General features: G+C 47.4%; 1 protein-coding gene across 4 annotated transcripts in view; it reads left to right on the forward strand.

Annotated features, from left to right (window-relative positions):
* Positions 1 to 20,388, forward strand: part of LOC106590971 (methionine synthase) — a 51,702-nt gene that overhangs the window by 25,705 nt on the left and 5,609 nt on the right. For 3 of the 4 annotated variants that reach the window (XM_045687819.1, XM_045687834.1, XM_045687840.1), the window contains 12 exons: positions 1,818 to 1,907; positions 6,683 to 6,835; positions 8,465 to 8,572; positions 9,028 to 9,128; positions 9,342 to 9,409; positions 12,410 to 12,530; positions 12,808 to 12,889; positions 13,703 to 13,801; positions 15,498 to 15,573; positions 16,302 to 16,457; positions 17,367 to 17,563; positions 20,030 to 20,230. In XM_045687819.1, coding sequence (XP_045543775.1) covers positions 1,818 to 1,907; positions 6,683 to 6,835; positions 8,465 to 8,572; positions 9,028 to 9,128; positions 9,342 to 9,409; positions 12,410 to 12,530; positions 12,808 to 12,889; positions 13,703 to 13,801; positions 15,498 to 15,573; positions 16,302 to 16,457; positions 17,367 to 17,563; positions 20,030 to 20,230 — 1,452 coding nt within the window. Of the gene's footprint in view, positions 1 to 1,817; positions 1,908 to 6,345; positions 6,368 to 6,682; positions 6,836 to 8,464; positions 8,573 to 9,027; positions 9,129 to 9,341; positions 9,410 to 12,409; positions 12,531 to 12,807; positions 12,890 to 13,702; positions 13,802 to 15,497; positions 15,574 to 16,301; positions 16,458 to 17,366; positions 17,564 to 20,029; positions 20,231 to 20,388 lie in introns of all 4 variants that reach the window. The other variant, XM_045687828.1, reaches the window with a different exon arrangement.

Consider the following 20,388-nt stretch of genomic DNA (forward strand, 5'->3'; position numbering starts at 1 on the left):
TTTTCCCACGTTTTGTTACGTTACAGCCTTATTCTAAAATGGATTAAATATAATTTTTTTTCCTCAGCAATCTACACACAATACCCTATAATGACAAAGCGAAAAACGTGTTTTTAGAAATGTTGGCAAATTTGTTAAACAGAAATACCATATTTACATAAGTATTCAGACCCTTTGCTATGAGACTCGAAATTGAGTTCAGATGCATCCTGTTTCCATTGATCATCCTTGAGATGTTTCTACAACTTGATTGGAGTCCACCTGTGGTAAATTCAATTGATCGGACATGATTTGGAAAGGCAACACACCTGTTTATATAAAGGTCCCACAGTTGACAGTGCATGTCAGAGCAAAAACCAAGCCATTAGGTCGAAGGAATTGTCTGTAGAGCTCCGAGACAGGATTGTGTCGAGGCACAGATCTGGGAAAGGGTACCAAAAGATTTCTGCAGCATTGAAGGTCCCCAAGAACAGTGGCGTCATCATTCTTAAAAGGAAGAAGTTTGGAACCAACTTGGCCGCCCGACTAAACAGAGCAAACGTGGGAGGAGGGCCTTGGTCAGGGAGGTGACCAAGAAACCGATAGTCACTCTGATAGAGCTCTAGAGTTCCCCTGTGGAGATGGGAGAACCTTCCAGAAGGACAACCATCTCTCTAGCACTCCACCAATTAGGCCTTTATGGTAGAGTGGCCAGACGGAAGCCACTCCTCAGTAAAAGGCACATAACAGCCCGCTTGGAGTTTGCCAAAAGGCATCTAAAGACTCTCAGACCATGAGAAACAAGATTCTCTGGTCTGATGAAACCAAGATTGAAGTATTTGGCCTGAATGCCAAGCATCACATCTGGAGGAAACCTGGCACTATCCCTACGGTGAAGCATGGTGGTGGCAGCATCATGCTGTGGGGATGTTTTTCAGAGGCAGGGACTCGGAGACTAGTCAGGACCGAGGAAAAAGATGAACAGAGCAAAGTACAGAGATCCTTGATGAAAACTTGCTCCAGAGCGCTCAGGACCTCAGACTGGTTCACCTTCCAACAGGACAACCACCTTCCAACAGGACAACCACCCTAAGCACACAGCCAAGACAATGCAGGAGTGGCTTCGGGACAAGTCTTTGAATGTCCTTGAGTGGCCCAGCCAAAGCTCGGACTTGAACCCGATCGAACATCTCTGGATAGACCTGAAAATAGATGCGCAGTGACGTTCCCCATCCAACCTGACAGAGCTTGAGAGGATCTGCAGAGAAGAATGGGAGAAATTCCCCAAATACAGGTGTGCCAAGCTTGTAGCGTCATACCCAAGAAGACTCAAGGCTGTAATCACTGCCAAAGGTGATTCAACAAAGTACTGATTAAAGGGTCTGAATACTTATGTAAATATATTTAGTTTTTATTTTATTTTTATAAATTAGCAAACATTTCTAAAAAACTGTTTTTGCTTTTGTCATTATGGATTGATGAGGAAAATAAACAATACATGTTAGAATAAGGCTGTAACGTAAGAAAATGTGGAAAAAGTCAAGGGGTCTGAATACTTTCCAAAGGCACCGGTATATGGTTTAGACAGTACAGTACATATCCAACAACAGGTTTGTGCTTTACACACAGTACATATTTTGCTGTATGGACAGGTACATACTGGTCCACCTGGTTAACACAGTACATATTCTGCTGTATGAACAGGTACATACTGGTTAACACAGTACATGTCCTGTAACTCTGTGGCTGTATGTCCCTTCTCGCTGTGGTTACCTGATCCCTATTACAGTATACTAGTTCCCATAGTTTTTCTCTGAAGAGAATCCTGTCGTTTTCAGAGCTGTGCCAAAGGAGGGAAGAAGGTGGTCCAGACGGACGAGTGGCGAGAGGGAACTGTGGAGGAGAGGCTGGAGTATGGGCTCATCAAGGTTAGTATAGTATGGGCTCATCAAGGTTAGTATAGTGTGGGGCTCATCAAGGTTAGTATAGTATGGGCTCATCAAGGTTGTATAGTATGGGCTCATCAATCTTAGTATAGTATGGGCTCATCAAGGTTAGTATAGTATGGGCTCATCAAGGTTAGTATAGTATGGGCTCATCAAGGTTAGTATAGTATGGGCTCATCAAGGTTGGTATAGTATGGGCTCATCAAGGTTGGTATAGTATGGGCTCATCAAGGCTGGTATAGTATGGGCTCATCAAGGCTGGTATAGTATGGGCTCACCAAGGCTGGTATAGTATGGGCTCACCAGGGCTGGTATAGTATGGGCTCACCAGGGCTGGTATAGTATGGGCTCACCAGGGCTGGTATAGTATGGGCTCACCAGGGCTAGTATAGTATGGGCTCACCAGGGCTAGTATAGTATGGGCTCACCAGGGCTAGTATAGTATGGGCTCACCAGGGCTAGTATAGTATGGGCTCACCAGGGCTAGTATAGTATGGGCTCACCAGGGCTAGTATAGTATGGGCTCACCAGGGCTAGTATAGTATGGGCTCACCAGGGCTAGTATAGTATGGGCTCATCAAGGTTGGTATAGTATGGGCTCATCAATGTTAGTGTAGTAACGGCTCATCAAGGTTAGTAAGCGAGAGGCTGGAGTATGGGCTCATCAAGGTTAGTAGGAGAGAGGCTGGAGTATGGGCTCATCAAGGTTAGTATAGTATGGGCTCATCAAGGTTGGTATAGTATGAGCTCATCAAGGCTAGTATATTATGGGCTCACCAGGGCTAGTATAGTATGGGCGCACCAGGGCTAGTATAGTATGGGCTCATCAAGGTTGGTATAGTATGGGCTCATCAAGGTTGGTATAGTATGGGCTCATCAAGGTTGGTATAGTATGGACTCATCAAGGTTGGTATAGTATGGGCTTATCAAGGTTGGTATAGTATGGGCTCATCAATGTTAGTATAGTATGGGCTCATCAATGTTAGTGTAGTAACGGCTCATCAAGGTTAGTAAGCGAGAGGCTGGAGTATGGGCTCATCAAGGTTAGGAGAGAGGCTGGAGTATGGGCTCATCAAGGTTAGTATAGTATGGGCTCATCAAGGTTAGTAGGAGAGAGGCTGGAGTATGGGCTCATCAAGGTTAGTATAGTATGAGCTCATCAAGGTTAGTATAGTATGGGCTCATCAAGGCTAGTATAGTATGGCCTCATCAAGGTTAGTAGGAGAGAGGCTGGACTATGGGCTCATCAAGGTTAGTATAGTATGGGCTCATCAATGTTAGTATAGTATGGGCTCATCAATGTTAGTATAGTATGGGCTCATCAATGTTAGTGTAGTAATGGCTCATCAAGGTTAGTAAGCGAGAGGCTGGAGTATGGGCTCATCAAGGTTAGTAGGAGAGAGGCTGGAGTATGGGCTCATCAAGGTTAGTATAGTATGGGCTCATCAAGGCTGGTATAGTATGGGCTCATCAAGGCTGGTATAGTATGGGCTCACCAAGGCTGGTATAGTATGGGCTCACCAGGGCTGGTATAGTATGGGCTCACCAGGGCTGGTATAGTATGGGCTCACCAGGGCTAGTATAGTATGGGCTCACCAGGGCTAGTATAGTATGGGCTCACCAGGGCTAGTATAGTATGGGCTCACCAGGGCTAGTATAGTATGGGCTCACCAGGGCTAGTATAGTATGGGCTCACCAGGGCTAGTATAGTATGGGCTCACCAGGGCTAGTATAGTATGGGCTCATCAAGGTTGGTATAGTATGGGCTCATCAATGTTAGTATAGTATGGGCTCATCAATGTTAGTGTAGTAACGGCTCATCAAGGTTAGTAAGCGAGAGGCTGGAGTATGGGCTCATCAAGGTTAGTAGGAGAGAGGCTGGAGTATGGGCTCATCAAGGTTAGTATAGTATGGGCTCATCAAGGTTGGTATAGTATGAGCTCATCAAGGCTAGTATATTATGGGCTCACCAGGGCTAGTATAGTATGGGCGCACCAGGGCTAGTATAGTATGGGCTCATCAAGGTTGGTATAGTATGGGCTCATCAAGGTTGGTATAGTATGGGCTCATCAAGGTTGGTATAGTATGGACTCATCAAGGTTGGTATAGTATGGGCTTATCAAGGTTGGTATAGTATGGGCTCATCAATGTTAGTATAGTATGGGCTCATCAATGTTAGTGTAGTAACGGCTCATCAAGGTTAGTAAGCGAGAGGCTGGAGTATGGGCTCATCAAGGTTAGGAGAGAGGCTGGAGTATGGGCTCATCAAGGTTAGTATAGTATGGGCTCATCAAGGTTAGTAGGAGAGAGGCTGGAGTATGGGCTCATCAAGGTTAGTATAGTATGAGCTCATCAAGGTTAGTATAGTATGGGCTCATCAAGGCTAGTATAGTATGGCCTCATCAAGGTTAGTAGGAGAGAGGCTGGACTATGGGCTCATCAAGGTTAGTATAGTATGGGCTCATCAATGTTAGTATAGTATGGGCTCATCAATGTTAGTATAGTATGGGCTCATCAATGTTAGTGTAGTAATGGCTCATCAAGGTTAGTAAGCGAGAGGCTGGAGTATGGGCTCATCAAGGTTAGTAGGAGAGAGGCTGGAGTATGGGCTCATCAAGGTTAGTATAGTATGGGCTCATCAAGGTTGGTATAGTATGAGCTCATCAAGGCTAGTATAGTATGGGCTCACCAGGGCTAGTATAGTATGGGCTCACCAGGGCTAGTATAGTATGGGCTCATCAAGGTTGGTATAGTATGGGCTCATCAAGGTTGGTATAGTATGGGCTCATCAATGTTAGTATAGTATGGGCTCATCAAGGTTAGTATAGTATGGGCTCATCAAGGTTAGTAAGAGAGGCTGGAGTATGGGCTCATCAAGGTTAGTATAGTATGAGCTCATCAAGGTTAGTATAGAATGGGCTCATCAAGGTTAGTATAGTATGGGCTCATCAAGGCTAGTATAGTATGGCCTCATCAAGGTTAGTAGGAGAGAGGCTGGACTATGGGCTCATCAAGGTTAGTATAGTATGGGCTCATCAATGTTAGTATAGTATGGGCTCATCAATGTTAGTGTAGTAACGGCTCATCAAGGTTAGTATAGTATGGGTTCATCAAGGTTAGTAAACGAGAGGCTGGAGTATGGGCTCATCAAGGTTAGTAGGAGAGAGGCTGGAATATTGGCTCATCAAGGTTAGTATAGTATGGGCCCATCAAGTTTAGTATAGTATGGGCTCATCAAGGTTAGCATAGTATGGCTCATCAAGGTCAGCGTAGTATGGGCTCATCAAGGCTAGCATAGTATGGGCTCATCAATGTTAGTGTAGTATGGGTGCATCAAGGTTAGTAGGAGATAGGCTGGAGTATGGGCTCATCAAGGTTAGTATAGTATGGGCTCATCAAGGTTAGTATAGAATGGGCTCATCAAGGTTAGTATAGTATGGGCTCATCAAGGCTAGTATAGTATGGCCTCATCAAGGTTAGTAGGAGAGAGGCTGGACTATGGGCTCATCAAGGTTAGTATAGTATGGGCTCATCAAGGTTAGTATAGTATGGGCTCATCAAGGTTAGTATAGTACGGGCTCTTCAAGGTTAGTATAGTATGGGCTCATCAAGGTTAGTATGGGCTCATCAAGGTTGGTATAGTATGGGCTCATCAAGGTTGGTATAGTATGGGCTCATCAAGGTTAGCATAGTATGGCTTATCAAGGTTAGCATAGTATGGCTCATCAAGGTTGGTATAGTATGGGCTCATCAAGGTTAGTATAGAATGGGCTCATCAAGGTTAGTATAGTATGGGCTCATCAAGGCTAGTATAGTATGGCCTCATCAAGGTTAGTAGGAGAGAGGCTGGACTATGGGCTCATCAAGGTTAGTATAGTATGGGCTCATCAAGGTTAGTATAGTATGGGCTCATCAAGGTTAGTATAGTACGGGCTCTTCAAGGTTAGTATAGTATGGGCTCATCAAGGTTAGTATGGGCTCATCAAGGTTGGTATAGTATGGGCTCATCAAGGTTGGTATAGTATGGGCTCATCAAGGTTAGCATAGTATGGCTTATCAAGGTTAGCATAGTATGGCTCATCAAGGTTGGTATAGTATGGGCTCATCAAGGTTAGTATAGTATGGGCTCATCAATGTTAGTGTAGTAACGGCTCAAGGTTGGTATAGTATGGGCTCATCAAGGTTAGTAGGAGAGAGGCTGGAGTATGGGCTCATCAAGGTTGGTATAGTATAGGCTCATCAAGGTTAGTAGGAGAGAGGCTGGAGTATGGGCTCATCAAGGTTGGTATAGTATGGCTCATCAAGTTTAGTATAGTATGGGCTCATCAAGGTTGGTATAGTATGGGCTCATCAATGTTAGTGTAGTAACGGCTCATCAAGGTTGGTATAGTATGGGCTCATCAAGGTTAGTAGGAGAGAGGCTGGAGTATGGGCTCATCAAGGTTGGTATAGTATGGCTCATCAAGTTTAGTATAGTATGGGCTCATCAAGGTTGGTATAGTATGGGCTCATCAAGGTTAGTATAGTATGGGCTCATCAATGTTAGTGTAGTAACGGCTCATCAAGGTTGGTATAGTATGGGCTCATCAAGGTTAGTGGCATGCAGGTACCAAGTTATTTTCTCTCTACTGATCACATACTGCAGGGACCAAGTTATTTTCAGGTACATATACATTTAAGGTACAAATCTCTCTCTTTCTCCATCACTATCACAATTACTATCGATATCCCTTCTTTCTCTCTCTCGCTCTTTCCAGGGTATAGATAAGTATGTGGTAGAGGACACAGAGGAGGCGAGGTCCCAGGCTGAATTCTATCCGAGGCCCCTACACGTCATCGAGGGGCCCCTGATGAACGGCATGAAGGTGGTGGGAGACCTGTTTGGAGCTGGGAAGATGTTCCTACCTCAGGTAGGAAGGAAGAGATGGAGGAGTGGACAGATCCTAGATATCCTCAGGTAGGGGGGAAGAGATGGAGGAGTGACAGATCCATGATATCCTCAGGTAGGAGGGAAGAGATGGAGGAGTGGACAGATCCATGATATCCTCAGGTAGGGGGGAAGAGATGGAGGAGTGGACAGATCCATGATATCCTCAGGTAGGGGGGAAGAGATGGAGGAGTGGACAGATCCATGATATCCTCAGGTAGGGGGGAAGAGATCCAATATATCCTCAGGTAGGAGGGAAGAGATGGAGTGGACAGATCCATTATATCCTCAGGTAGGGGGGAAGAGATGGAGGAGTGGACAGATCCATGATATCCTCAGGTAGGAGGGAGGAGTGGACAGATCCATGATATCCTCAGGTACGAGGGAAGAGATGGAGTGGACAGATCCAATATATCCTCAGGTTGGAAGGAAGAGATGGAGGAGTGGACAGATCCTAGATATCCTCAGGTAGGGGGGAGGAGTGGACAGATCCATGATATCCTCAGGTAGGGGGGAAGAGATGGAGGAGTGGACAGATCCATGATATCCTCAGGTAGGGGGGAAGAGATGGAGGAGTGGACAGATCCATGATATCCTCAGGTAGGAGGTAAGAGATGGAGGAGTGGACAGATCCATGATATCCTCAGGTAGGGGGGAAGAGATCCAATATATTCTCAGGTAGGAGGGAAGAGATGGAGGAGTGGACAGATCCATGATATCCTCAGGTAGGAGGGAGGAGTGGACAGATCCATGATATCCTCAGGTACGAGGGAAGAGATGGAGTGGACAGATCCAATATATCCTCAGGTTGGAAGGAAGAGATGGAGGAGTGGACAGATCCTAGATATCCTCAGGTAGGGGGGAGGAGTGGACAGATCCATGATATCCTCAGGTAGGGGGGAAGAGATGGAGGAGTGGACAGATCCATGATATCCTCAGGTAGGGGGGAAGAGATGGAGGAGTGGACAGATCCATGATATCCTCAGGTAGGGGGGAAGAGATGGAGGAGTGGACAGATCCATGATATCCTCAGGTAGGAGGTAAGAGATGGAGGAGTGGACAGATCCATGATATCCTCAGGTAGGGGGGAAGAGATGGAGGAGTGAACAGATCCATGATATCCTCAGGTAGGGGGGAAGAGATGGAGGAGTGGACAGATCCATGATATCCTCAGGTAGGGGGGAAGAGATGGAGGAGTGGACAGATCCTAGATATCCTCAGGTAGGGGGGAAGAGATGGAGGAGTGGACAGATCCATGATATCCTCAGGTAGGGGGGAAGAGATGGAGGAGTGGACAGATCCATGATATCCTCAGGTAGGAGGGAAGAGATGGAGTGGACAGATCCAATATATCCTCAGGTTGGAAGGAAGAGATGGAGGAGTGGACAGATCCTAGATATCCTCAGGTAGGGGGGAAGAGATGGAGGAGTGGACAGATCCATGATATCCTCAGGTAGGGGGGAAGAGATGGAGGAGTGGACAGATCCATGATATCCTTAGGTAGGAGGGAAGAGATCACAGAGGAGATAATACAGGAGGTATCTATTCTTCTCATGATCATGTCTGTCTCTGTGTGTCTATCTATGTGTGTGTGTGTGTGTATGTGTAACAGGTGATAAAGTCAGCACGTGTGATGAAGAAGGCTGTGGCCCACCTGATCCCCTACATGGAGAAGGAGAGGGAGGCCATGCTACTGGCATCAGGATCAGTAGAGGAGATTGTGAGTCCACCTGTTTGTCTGTCCGTCTGTCTGTCCGTCTGTCTCTACAGTCTGTTTCTGTCTCCCCATCTCATCACAGCTCTACTCTACATTAATGATCTCTGTTATGACCCCTACCTGGGCACCATAGTGTTGGTCACAGTGAAGGGACTGATTCATCACAGCTCTCTCCTCTATATTAATGATCTCTGTTAGGACCCCTACCAGGGCACCATAGTGTTGGTCACAGTGAAGGGACTGATTCATCACAGCTCTCTCCTCTACATTAATGATCTCTGTTAGGACCCCTACCAGGGCACCATAGTGTTGGTCACAGTGAAAGGACTGATTCATCACAGCTCTCTCCTCTACATTAATGATCTCTGTTAGGACCCCTACCAGGGCACCATAGTGTTGGTCACAGTGAAGGGACTGATTCATACAGCTCTCTCCTCTACATTAATGATCTCTGTTAGGACCCCTACCAGGGCACCATAGTGTTGGCCACAGTGAAGGGAGACGTCCACGACATCGGGAAGAACATTGTAGGAGTGGTGCTGGGCTGCAACAACTTCAGGTAGGGGTGTTGTGCGTTCTATTGTGTTCTCGCGTTCTATTGTGTTCTCTCGTGTTCTATTGTGGTGTTATATTCAGTATTTTTTTCTTAACTGCATTGTTGGTTATGGGCTTGTAAGTTGTATTCAGCAACTTACGTGACTGATAAAGTTTGATTTGTTCCTTTATCTTTCCATGACCTTGTCCTTAACCCCGTTTGATTTCCTTTTCCAAGAGTGATTGATCTGGGGGTCATGATTCCGTGCGACAGGATACTGAGGGAAGCCATCGACTGCAAAGCAGGTGTGTTAACATGAACCTTATGGCTCATCAGTTCCACTGTACTGTAGCTCGGCTTTAACCAATAGGATTAACCTGGTCCCAGATCAGTTTGGGCTGTCTGACGGGGTGGCACTAGGACAGTAAGTGGTGATTAACCTGGTCCCAGATCAGTTTGGGCTGTCTGACAGGGTGGCACTAGGACAGTAAGTGGTGATTAACCTGGTCTCAGATCAGTTTGTCCAGTCTGACGGGGTGGCACTAGGACAGTAAGTGGTGATTAACCTGATCCCAGATCAGTTTGTCCTGTCTGACGGGGTGGTACTAGGACAGTAAGTGGTGATTAACCTGGTCCCAGATCAGATCTGTTTGTCCTGTCTGACGGGGTGGCACAAGGACAGTAAGTGATGATTAACCTGGTCCCAGATCAGTTTGGGCTGTCTGACAGGGTGGCACTAGGACAGTAAGTGGTGATTAACCTGGTCCCAGATCAGATCAGTTTGTGCTGTCTGACAGGGTGGCACTAGGACAGTAAGTGGTGATTAACCTGGTCTCAGATCAGATCAGTTTGTCCTGTCTGACGGGGTGGCACTAGGACAGTAAGTGGTGATTAACCTGATCCCAGATCAGTTTGTCCTGTCTGACAGGGTGGCACTAGGACAGTAAGTGGTGATTAACCTGGTCCCAGATCAGATCTGTTTGTCCTGTCTGACGGGGTGGCACTAGGACAGTAAGTGATGATTAACCTGGTCCCAGATCAGTTTGGGCTGTCTGACAGGGTGGCACTAGGACAGTAAGTGGTGATTAACCTGGTCCCAGATCAGTTTGGGCTGTCTGACAGGGTGGCACTAGGACAGTAAGTGGTGATTGTCCTGGTCTCAGATCAGATCAGTTTGTCCTGTCTGACAGGGTGGCACTAGGACAGTAAGTGGTGATTAACCTGTTCCCAGATCAGATCAGTTTGTCCTGTCTGACAGGGTGGCAAAAGGACAGTAAGTGGTGATTAACCTGGTCTCTGGTCAGTTTGTCCTGTCTGACAGGGTGGCACTAGGACAGTAAGTGGTAATTAACCTGGTCCCAGATCAGTTTGAGCTGTCTGACGGGGTGGCACTAGGACAGTAAGTGGTGATTAACCTGATCCCAGATCAGTTTGTCCTGTCTGACAGGGTGGCACTAGGACAGTAAGTGGTGATTAACCTGGTCCCAGATCAGATCTGTTTGTCCTGTCTGACGGGGTGGCACTAGGACAGTAAGTGATGATTAACCTGGTCCCAGATCAGTTTGGGCGGTCTGACAGGGTGGCACTAGGACAGTAAGTGGTGATTAACCTGGTCTCAGATCAGATCAGTTTGTCCTGTCTGATGGGGTGGCACTAGGACAGTAAGTGGTGATTAACCTGATCCCAGATCAGTTTGTCCTGTCTGACAGGGTGGCACTAGGACAGTAAGTGGTGATTAACCTGGTCCCAGATCAGATCAGTTTGTCCTGTCTGACGGGGTGGCACAAGGACAGTAAGTGGTGATTAACCTGGTCTCTGATCAGTTTGTCCTGTCTGACAGGGTGGCACTAGGACAGTAAGTGGTGATTAACCTGGTCCCAGATCAGTTTGGGCTGTCTGACGGGGTGGCACTAGGACAGTAAGTGGTGATTAACCTGATCCCAGATCAGTTTGTCCTGTCTGACAGGGTGGCACTAGGACAGTAAATGGTGATTAACCTGGTCCCAGATCAGATCTGTTTGTCCTGTCTGACGGGGTGGCACAAGAACAGTAAGTGATGATTAACCTGGTCCCAGATCAGTTTGGGCTGTCTGACAGGGTGACACTAGGACAGTAAGTGGTGATTAACCTGGTCCCAGATCAGATCAGTTTGGGCTGTCTGACGGGGTGGCACTAGGACAGTAAGTGGTGATTAACCTGGTCCCAGATCAGATCAGTTTGTCCTGTCTGACAGGGTGGCACTAGGACAGTAAGTGGTGATTAACCTGGTCCCAGATCAGATCAGTTTGGGCTGTCTGACAGGGTGGCACTAGGACAGTAAGTGGTGATTGTCCTGGTCTCAGATCAGTTTGTCCTGTCTGACAGGGTGGCACTAGGACAGTAAGTGGTGATTAACCTGGTCTCAGATCAGATCAGTTTGTCCTGTCTGACGGGGTGGCACTAGGACAGGAAGTGATGATTAACTTGGTCCCAGATCAGTTTGTCCTGTCTGACAGGGTGGCACTAGGACAGTAAGTGGTGATTGTCCTGGTCTCAGATCAGTTTGTCCTGTCTGACAGGGTGGCACTAGGACAGTAAGTGGTGATTAACCTGGTCTCAGATCAGATCAGTTTGTCCTGTCTGACAGGGGGGCACTAGGACAGTAAGTGGTGATTAATCTGGTCCCAGATCAGTTTGGGCTGTCTGACAGGGTGGCACTTGGACAGTACGTGGTGATTAACCTGGTCCCAGATCAGATCAGTTTGGGCTGTCTGACGGGGTGGTACTAGGACAGTAAGTGGTGATTAACCTGGTCTCAGATCAGATCTGTTTGTCCTGTCTGACAGGGTGGCACTTGGACAGTAAGTGGGGATTGTCCTGGTCTCAGATCAGATCAGTTTGTCCTGTCTGATAGGGTGGCACTAGGACAGTAAGTGGTGATTAACCTGGTCCCAGATCAGATCAGTTTGTCCTGTCTGACGGGGTGGCACTAGGACAGTAAGTGGTGATTAACCTGGTCTCAGATCAGTTTGGGCTGTCTGACAGGGTGGCACTAGGACAGTAAGTGGTGATTAACCTGGTCCCAGATCAGTTTGGGCTGTCTGACAGGGTGGCACTAGGACAGTAAGTGGTAATTAACCTGGTCTCAGATCAGTTTGGGCTGTCCTGCCAACTGCTAGGAGTTGGAGTTGGCTATAAACCACAGATCTGGGACCAGGCTAGAGAAGGAGTAGGATTGGGACTGAAATCAGAGATGGAATGAGTGAACTGCTCTTTTGGAAGTAGTCCCTCCAGCTGAACTTCCTGTGTATCCCTCCGCCCTACAGACATCATCGGTCTGTCTGGCCTCATCACGCCCTCGCTGGATGAGATGATCTACGTTGCCAAAGAGATGGAGCGGCTTGGGATGAAGACCCCACTCCTGATCGGAGGGGCCACCACCTCCAAGTAAGACACACTTTCTTTAGCATGACCTTTCAACTCGCTTACTTCCTAACCCCTTGTTGACCCTGTTTCTGATGTGATGCCTCTCTCAACACACACCATCATTATCTTTACCATGACCTTTCAACTCGCTTACTTCCTGGTCCCTTGTTGACCCTGTGTCTGATGTGATGCGTCTCTCAACACACACCATCATTATCTTTACCATGACCTTTCAACTCGCTTACTTCCTGGTCCCTTGTTGACCCTGTGTCTGACGTGAAGCTTCTGTGTGTAACAGGACCCACACGGCAGTGAAGATCGCTCCCCGTTACAGCTGTCCTGTGGTGCATGTTCTGGATGCCTCCAGGAGTGTGGTGGTGGTACGTACACTACACTGACTAGACACACTACACTTCCTGTCAGTAGATACTGTGGTCCTCATTTAGTACAGCCCACACTACACTTCCTGTCAGTAGATATTGTGGTTCTCACTTAGTACTGCCCACACTACACTTCCTGTTAGTAGATACTGTGGTCCTCACTTCACTTCCTGTCAGTAGATACTGTGGGTCCTCACTTAGTACAGCCCACACTACACTTCCTGTCAGTAGATACTGTGTGTCCTCACTTAGTACTGCCTACACTACACTTCCTGTCAGTAGATACTGTGTGTCCTCACTTAGTACAGCCCACACTACACTTCCTGTCAGTAGATACTGTGGTCCTCACTTAGTACAGCCCACACTACACTTCCTGTCAGTAGATACTGTGGTTCTCACTTCACTTCCTGTCAGTAGATACTGTGTGTCTACACTTCCTGTCAGTAGATACTGTGGTTCTCACTTAGTACAGCTGCTTATTCTCAGCTGTTAGATGAGCCTCCGTGTTGTCTCTGTCGGTGTTCTCAGCTGTTAGATGAACCTCCGTGTTGTCTCTGTCAGTGTTCTCAGCTGTTAGGTGAACCTCCGTGTTGTCTCTGTCGGTGTTCTCAGCTGTTAGATGAGCCTCCGTGTTGTCTCTGCCGGTGTTCTCAGCTGTTAGATGAACCTCCGTGTTGTCTCTGCCGGTGTTCTCAGCTGTTAGATGAACCTCCGTGTTGTCTCTGTCGGTGTTCTCAGCTGTTAGATGAACCTCCGTGTTGTCTCTGTCAGTGTTCTCAGCTGTTAGATGAACCTCCGTGTTGTCTCTGTCAGTGTTCTCAGCTGCTAGATGAGAACGTGAAGGAGGAGTTCTTTGAGGAGACGACAGAGGAGTACGAAGACATCAGACAGGACCACTACGACTCTCTAAAGGTGAGACACGCACACGTGCACAAGCACACGCACACGCACACACACACAGACAAACATACGCACGTAACACACACACTGGACCACTAAAACACTCTGAAGGAGATTAGTATCGTTGGATGAAGTCTAGGGCTCTGTATTAGGAACAGACTGTCCTGTACTGGAACAGTCTAGAAGGGGGGAGTTGTTCCAGTCTAACAGACTGTCCTGTCCTGTACTGGAACAGTCTAGAAGGGGGGAGTTGTTCCAGTCTAACAGACTGTCCTGTCCTGTACTGGAACAGTCTAGAAGGGGGGAGTTGTTCCAGTCTAACAGACTGGCCTGTCCTGTACTGGAACAGTCTAGAAAGGGGGAGTTGTTCCAGTCTAACAGACTGTCCTGTACTGGAACAGTCTAAAAGGGAGGAGTTGTTCCAGTCTAACAGACTGTCCTGTACTGTACTGGAACAGTCTAGAAGGGGGGAGTTGTTCCAGTCTAACAGACTGCCCTATACTGGAACAGTCTAGAAGGGGAGAGTTGTTCCATTCTAACAGACTGTCCTGTACTGGAACAGTATAGAAGGGAGGAGGATTTCCAGTCTAACAGACTGTCCTGTCCTTGAACAGTCTAGAAGGGGGGAGTTGTTCCAGTCTAACAGACTGTCCTGTACTGGAACAGTCTAGAAGGGGGGAGTTGTTCCAGTCTAACAGACTGTCCTGTCCTGTACTGGAACAGTCTAGAAGGGGGGAGTTGTTCCAGTATAACAGACTGTCCTGTCCTGGAACAGTCTAGAAGGGGGGAGTTGTTCCAGTCTAACAGACTGTCCAGTACTGGAACAGTCTAGAAGGGGGGAGTTGTTCCAGTCTAACAGACTGTCCTGCCCTGGAACAATCTAGAAGGGGGGAATTGTTCCAGTCTAGGAGACTGTCCTGTCCTGGAACAGTCTAGAAGGGGGGAGTTGTTCCAGTCTAGCAGACTGTCCTGTACTCGAACAGTCTAAAAGGGGGGAGGTGTTCCAGTCTAACAGACTGTCCTGTCCTGTACTGGAACAGTCTAGAAGGGGGGAGTTGTTCCAGTCTAACAGACTGTCCTGTACTGGAACAGTCTAGAAGGGGAGAGTTGTTCCAGTCTAACAGACTGTCCTGTCCTGGAACAGTCTAGAAGGGAGGAGTTGTTCCAGTCTAACAGACTGTCCTGTCCTGTACTGGAACAGTCTAGAAGGGGAGAGTTGTTCCAGTGTAACAGACTGTCCTGTACTGGAACAGTCTAGAAGGGGGGAGTTGTTCCAGTCTAACAGACTGTCATGTACTGGAACAGTCTAGAAGGGAGGAGTTGTTCCAGTCTAACAGACTGTCCTGTCCTGGAACAGTCTAGAAGGGGGGAGTTGTTCCAGTCTGACAGACTGTCCTGTACTGGAACAGTCTAGAAGGGGGGAGTTGTTCCAGTCTAACAGACTGTCCTGTACTGGAACAGTCTAGAAGGGAGGAGTTGTTCCAGTCTAACAGACTGTCCTGTCCTAGAACAGTCTAGAAGGGAGGAGTTGTTCCAGTCTAAGGGCCACAGTTGCAGGGTTAGGACTACTACAGTTGATGAATGCTGGTCCTCAACACTGGTCCAGGGCCGTAGCTGGTAGTTTGGTACACTACACTGTAATGGCTGGGCTGTCTGAGAGCTGTTCAGGTAGATGATGAAAGGAGTCTCTGTGTGTCTGTGTTCTCAGGAGAGGCGCTTCCTGTCTCTAGCCCAGGCCAGGGAGAAAGGACTCCATGTGGACTGGCTTTCTCAGACCAAACCAGGTAAGACCCTAATGTCCTGGGATCAACTGTCCTCTAGGACTTCAGGAAGTCATTTGTCTGCTTGTCATTGTAATGGAAAAGATGAGACTTATTTCTGTCTGACCGATGAAGGTCAGTCATATTTTGATAGACAATACCTTGACTATGGTGACTGATCCTCTCTCTCCTGCTCTCTCTCTCTCCCGCTCTCTCTCTCTCTTTTGCTCTCCCGCTCTCTCTCCCACTCTCTCTCCCTCTCTTTCGATGTCTCCCTCTCTTTCGCTCTCTGTCTCTCTCTCGCTCTCTCTCTCTTTCGCTCTCTCTCTTTCGCGCTCTCTCTTTCGCTCTCTCTTTCGCTCTCTCTTTCGCTCTCTCTTTCGCTCTCTCTTTCGCTCTCTCTCTTTCGCTCTCTCTCTTTCGCTCTCTCGCTCTCTCTCTCTCTCTCTCCCGCTCTCTCTCTCTCTCTCTCTCCCGCTCTCTCTCTCTCTCATGCTCTCTCTCTCTCTCTCTCCCGCTCTCTCTCTCTTTCGCTCTCCCGCTCTCTCCCGCTCTCTCTCCCGCTCTCTCTCCCTCTCTTTCGATCTCTCCCTCTCTTTCGCTCTCTCTCTCTCGCTCTCTCTCGCGCTCTCTCTCTTTCGCTCTCTCTCTCTCGCTCTCTCTCTCTCGCTCTCTCTCTTTCGCTCGCTCTCTTTCGCTCGCTCTCTTTCGCTCTCTCTCTTTCGCTCTCTCTCTCCCCCTCCTCCTGTCAGTGTGTCCTCAGTTCCTGGGTACCCGTGTGTTTGAGGGGTATGATCTGCGGAGGCTGGTGGACTATATCGACTGGAAGCCTTTCTTCGACGTGTGGCAGCTTAGAGGGAAGTACCCTAACAGAGGGTACCCCAAGATCTTCAAGGACAAAACCGTGGGTACGTAGAGGCCATAGAGATACATGTAATGCTATCGCCATTCTAGTGTTGTGATTGGATTTCTATGGTGGTTGATTGACAGGTGTAATATAATATTGTGGTTGATTGACAGGTGTAATATAATATTGTGGTTGATAGACAGGTGTAATATGATATTGTGGTTGATTGACAGGTGTAATATGATATTGTGGTTGATTGACAGGTGCTTCTTTCACATGCTTTGCTTGCTGTTTGGGGTTTTAGGCTGGGTTTCTGTACAGCACTTTGAGAATATCAGCTGATGTACGAAGGGCTATATAAAAATAAATTTGTTTGATTTGATTTGTAATATGATATTGTGGTTGATTGACAGGTGTAATATAATATTGGACCTGTGGTTGATTGACAGGTGTAATATAATATTGTGGTTGAGTGACAGGTGTAATATGATATTGTGGTTGATTGGCAGGTGTAATATGATATTGTGGTTGATTGACAGGTGTAATATAATATTGTGGTTGATTGACAGGTGTAATATGATATTGTGGCTGTGGTTGATTGACTGATAATAATGTGATGTTATAATGGACCTGTACAGGTGAGGAGGGTGTTTGATGACGCTCAGGGCTCCTCAACAGACTGGTAGATAATAATGTGATGTTATAATGGACCTGTACAGGTGAGGAGGGTGTTTGATGACGCTCAGGGCTCCTCAACAGACTGGTAGATAATAATGTGATGTTATAATGGACCTGTACAGGTGAGGATGCTCGGAGGGTGTTTGATGACGCTCAGGGCTCCTCAACAGACTGGTAGATAATAATGTGATGTTATAATGGACCTGTACAGGTGAGGTGGGTGTTTGATGACGCTCAGGGCTCCTCAACAGACTGATAGATAATAATATCATGTTATAATGGACCTGTACAGGTGAGGAGGCTCGGAGGGTGTTTGACGACGCTCAGCGACTCCTCAACAGACTGATAGATAATAAAGGTCTCTGGGGGCGTGGCCTGGTGGGCTTCTGGCCCGCTCAGAGTGTAGGAGACGACATCCAGGTGTACGAGCATGACGTCACACCTCGCTCCGCCACGCCCCTCGCCACCTTCTACGGACTACGCCAACAGGTGAGTAGCAGAGGAGATCTGGAACAGAGTGTGTTAGTTCATGGTGTGTGTGGGCGGGGTCTGTCTGTGTGTGGGCGGGGTCTGTCTGTGTGGGGTCTGTCTGTGTGGGGGCGGGGTGTGTGGGGGCGGGGTGTGTGGGCGGTGTCTGTCTGTGTTGGGGCAGGGTCTGGGTGTGTGGGGGCGGGGTGTGGGTGTGTGGGGGCGGGGTCTGGGTGTGTCTGTGTTCAGTTCATTTCCGTTGTAAATCTGTAACAAGTAGGGCTGTCCCCGACAAAGAAAAATAAATCTTGGTCGACCAAGAATCCAGCTGTTCTTTTCGACCCAATCGATTGGTCTAAATGTTAAAACGTATTTTTCCATATATAGAAACAACCTGTGTGTTTTAATCAAATCAACTACATTCACTGAGCTGGTCTGATGCTTTAAGCACACTGTTTTATGAAATAATTAAGACACACATGACTCGAGGGATTCCGACCAGCAATTGATTTGATTGCTGCTCTGCGTTAAACAAAACAGCTAGTGACTGTGTGACTAACACACGCTGTCTCTCTCTCCTCCCTGCTGTCTCTCTCTCCTCCCTGCTGTCTCTCTCTGCTCCCTGTTGTCTCTCTCCTCCCTGCTGCAGCTAGTGACTGTGACTAGCACCCGCTGTCTCTCTCTCCTCCCCGCTGTCTCTCTCTCCTCCCCGCTGTCTCTCTCTCCTCCCCGCTGTCTCTCTCTCCTCCCCGCTGTCTCACTCTCCTCCCCGCTGTCTCTCTCCCTCCCTGCTGTAGCGACCACCACACATCAACAGTGTGTATAGCGCTGTCTGTGTTGCTGAAGCTGCAACATAATTACAGCCATTTCTGACTGAAAATTGTTGTTCCCTATTCCCTTAACTCTTGCTCTTTTTACGTGACACGTATGCTTGGCATGCACATGACCAATAGGGCCTGACCTACAGCATATCACAATCACATCAATACATTGGTTATAACAAACTCTGAACATTGTAACATGTGACAGCAAAATGGATCCAGAGGACGTGACAAACTTAAAACGGGGGGATATTTACTGGTTGCTCAGGAGGTAAAGGGAAAGTCAGATGTGTGGATCAAGAAACATTCGTCCTGGAGAAAGCGCTGCGTCAATATTTTGGACGATGTGTGTGCCAAACAGGTGCTGTTAGATTACAATATCATTTTTCTGACCGTTTGGAACAAAACAACACTAAATACATTAGAAGCGTACCAGAGTCTTGTTGTCATGTTTTTTGTTTGTTTTGTAAACCCTTTATTACAACAAAGAATAAAAAACAGTCGCATTCATTCGGGAATGAAATTTCTGAAACGGAACTTTAATTATTCAATGGGCGCTTTTATTTTATTTTAAAAGTAAAATGCTTGATTGCATTTCACATCATGAACGACTCGTAATGCTGTGTGATGACATGAACAAATGTTGTTGATCGATACAGTAGCCTGTATACAATGCAAAGTATTCAGACCCCTTGACTTTTTCCACATTCTGTTACATTACAGCCTTGTTTCATCATCAATACAACGTAATCAGAACGCAAAAACAGGTTTTTATATATTTTTTTGCAAATGTATTACAAATAAAAAACAGATACCTTATTTACATAAGTATTCCGACCCTTTGCTATGAGACTATAAATTGAGCTCAGGTGCATCCTGTTTCCATTGATCATCCTTGAGATGTTTCTACAACTTGATTGGAGTCCACCTGTCTATATAAGGTCCCACAGTTGACAGTGCATTATTTGTGTTGCACTATTGTTCTTACAAAATATAACCATATGTCATTTCAGTAGCACATGTCTTAGACTGATGGACTGTGTCACCCCCACAGCCTCCACAATGGATCAGTCCACTCAGACAGGCCTCCACAATGGATTAGTCCACTCAGACAGGCCTCCACAATGGATCAGTCCACTCAGACAGGCCTCCACAATGGATTAGTCCACTCAGACAGGCCTCCACAATGGATTAGTCCACTCAGACAGGCCTCCACAATGGATCAGTCCACTCAGACAGGCCTCCGCAATGGATCAGTCCACTCAGACAGGTCTCCGCAATGGATCAGTCCACTCAGACAGGTCTCCGCAATGGATCAGTCCACTCAGACAGGCCTCCGCAATGGATCAGTCCACTCAGACAGGCCTCTGCAATGGATCAGTCCACTCAGACAGGCCTCTGCAATGGATCAGTCCACTCAGACAGGCCTCCGCAATGGATTAGTCCACTGAGACAGGCCTCCACAATGGATTAGTCCACTCAGACAGGAGCCAATCAGAAAGCTGTCTCGTACACCAATTGTTTTTATAGTGTTGCTACTGCTCGACTAAAGAAATCTGGGTCGACCAACAAGTCTACGGACCAAACAATGGACCAGCGGACTAAATGGGGTCTGACCCTAATAACAAGCATGTATTGTAAGATAACTGTGTGTTTTGTCTTGTAGGCAGAGAAGGACAGTGCCAGCTCAGACCCCTACTACTGCCTGTCTGACTTCGTGGCCCCGAGGGCCAGCGGTGTGTCTGACTACATGGGGATGTTTGCTGTAGCTGTGTTTGGAGCGGAGGAGCTGAGCAAACAGTTTGAGACCCAGGGAGACGACTACAACAGTATCATGGTTAAGGCTTTGGCTGACCGTCTGGCCGAGGTATGGACTCTAGTGTTACTATACTGACCGTCTAGCTGAGGTATGGACTCTAGTGTTACTATACTGACCGTCTAGCTGAGGTATGGACTCTAGTGTTACTATACTGACCGTCTAGCTGAGGTATGGACTCTAGTGTTACTATACTGACGTCTAGCTGA

This window comes from Salmo salar, chromosome ssa01 (assembly GCF_905237065.1).
Source record: "Salmo salar chromosome ssa01, Ssal_v3.1, whole genome shotgun sequence".
Taxonomy (NCBI): Eukaryota; Metazoa; Chordata; class Actinopteri; order Salmoniformes; family Salmonidae; genus Salmo; species Salmo salar.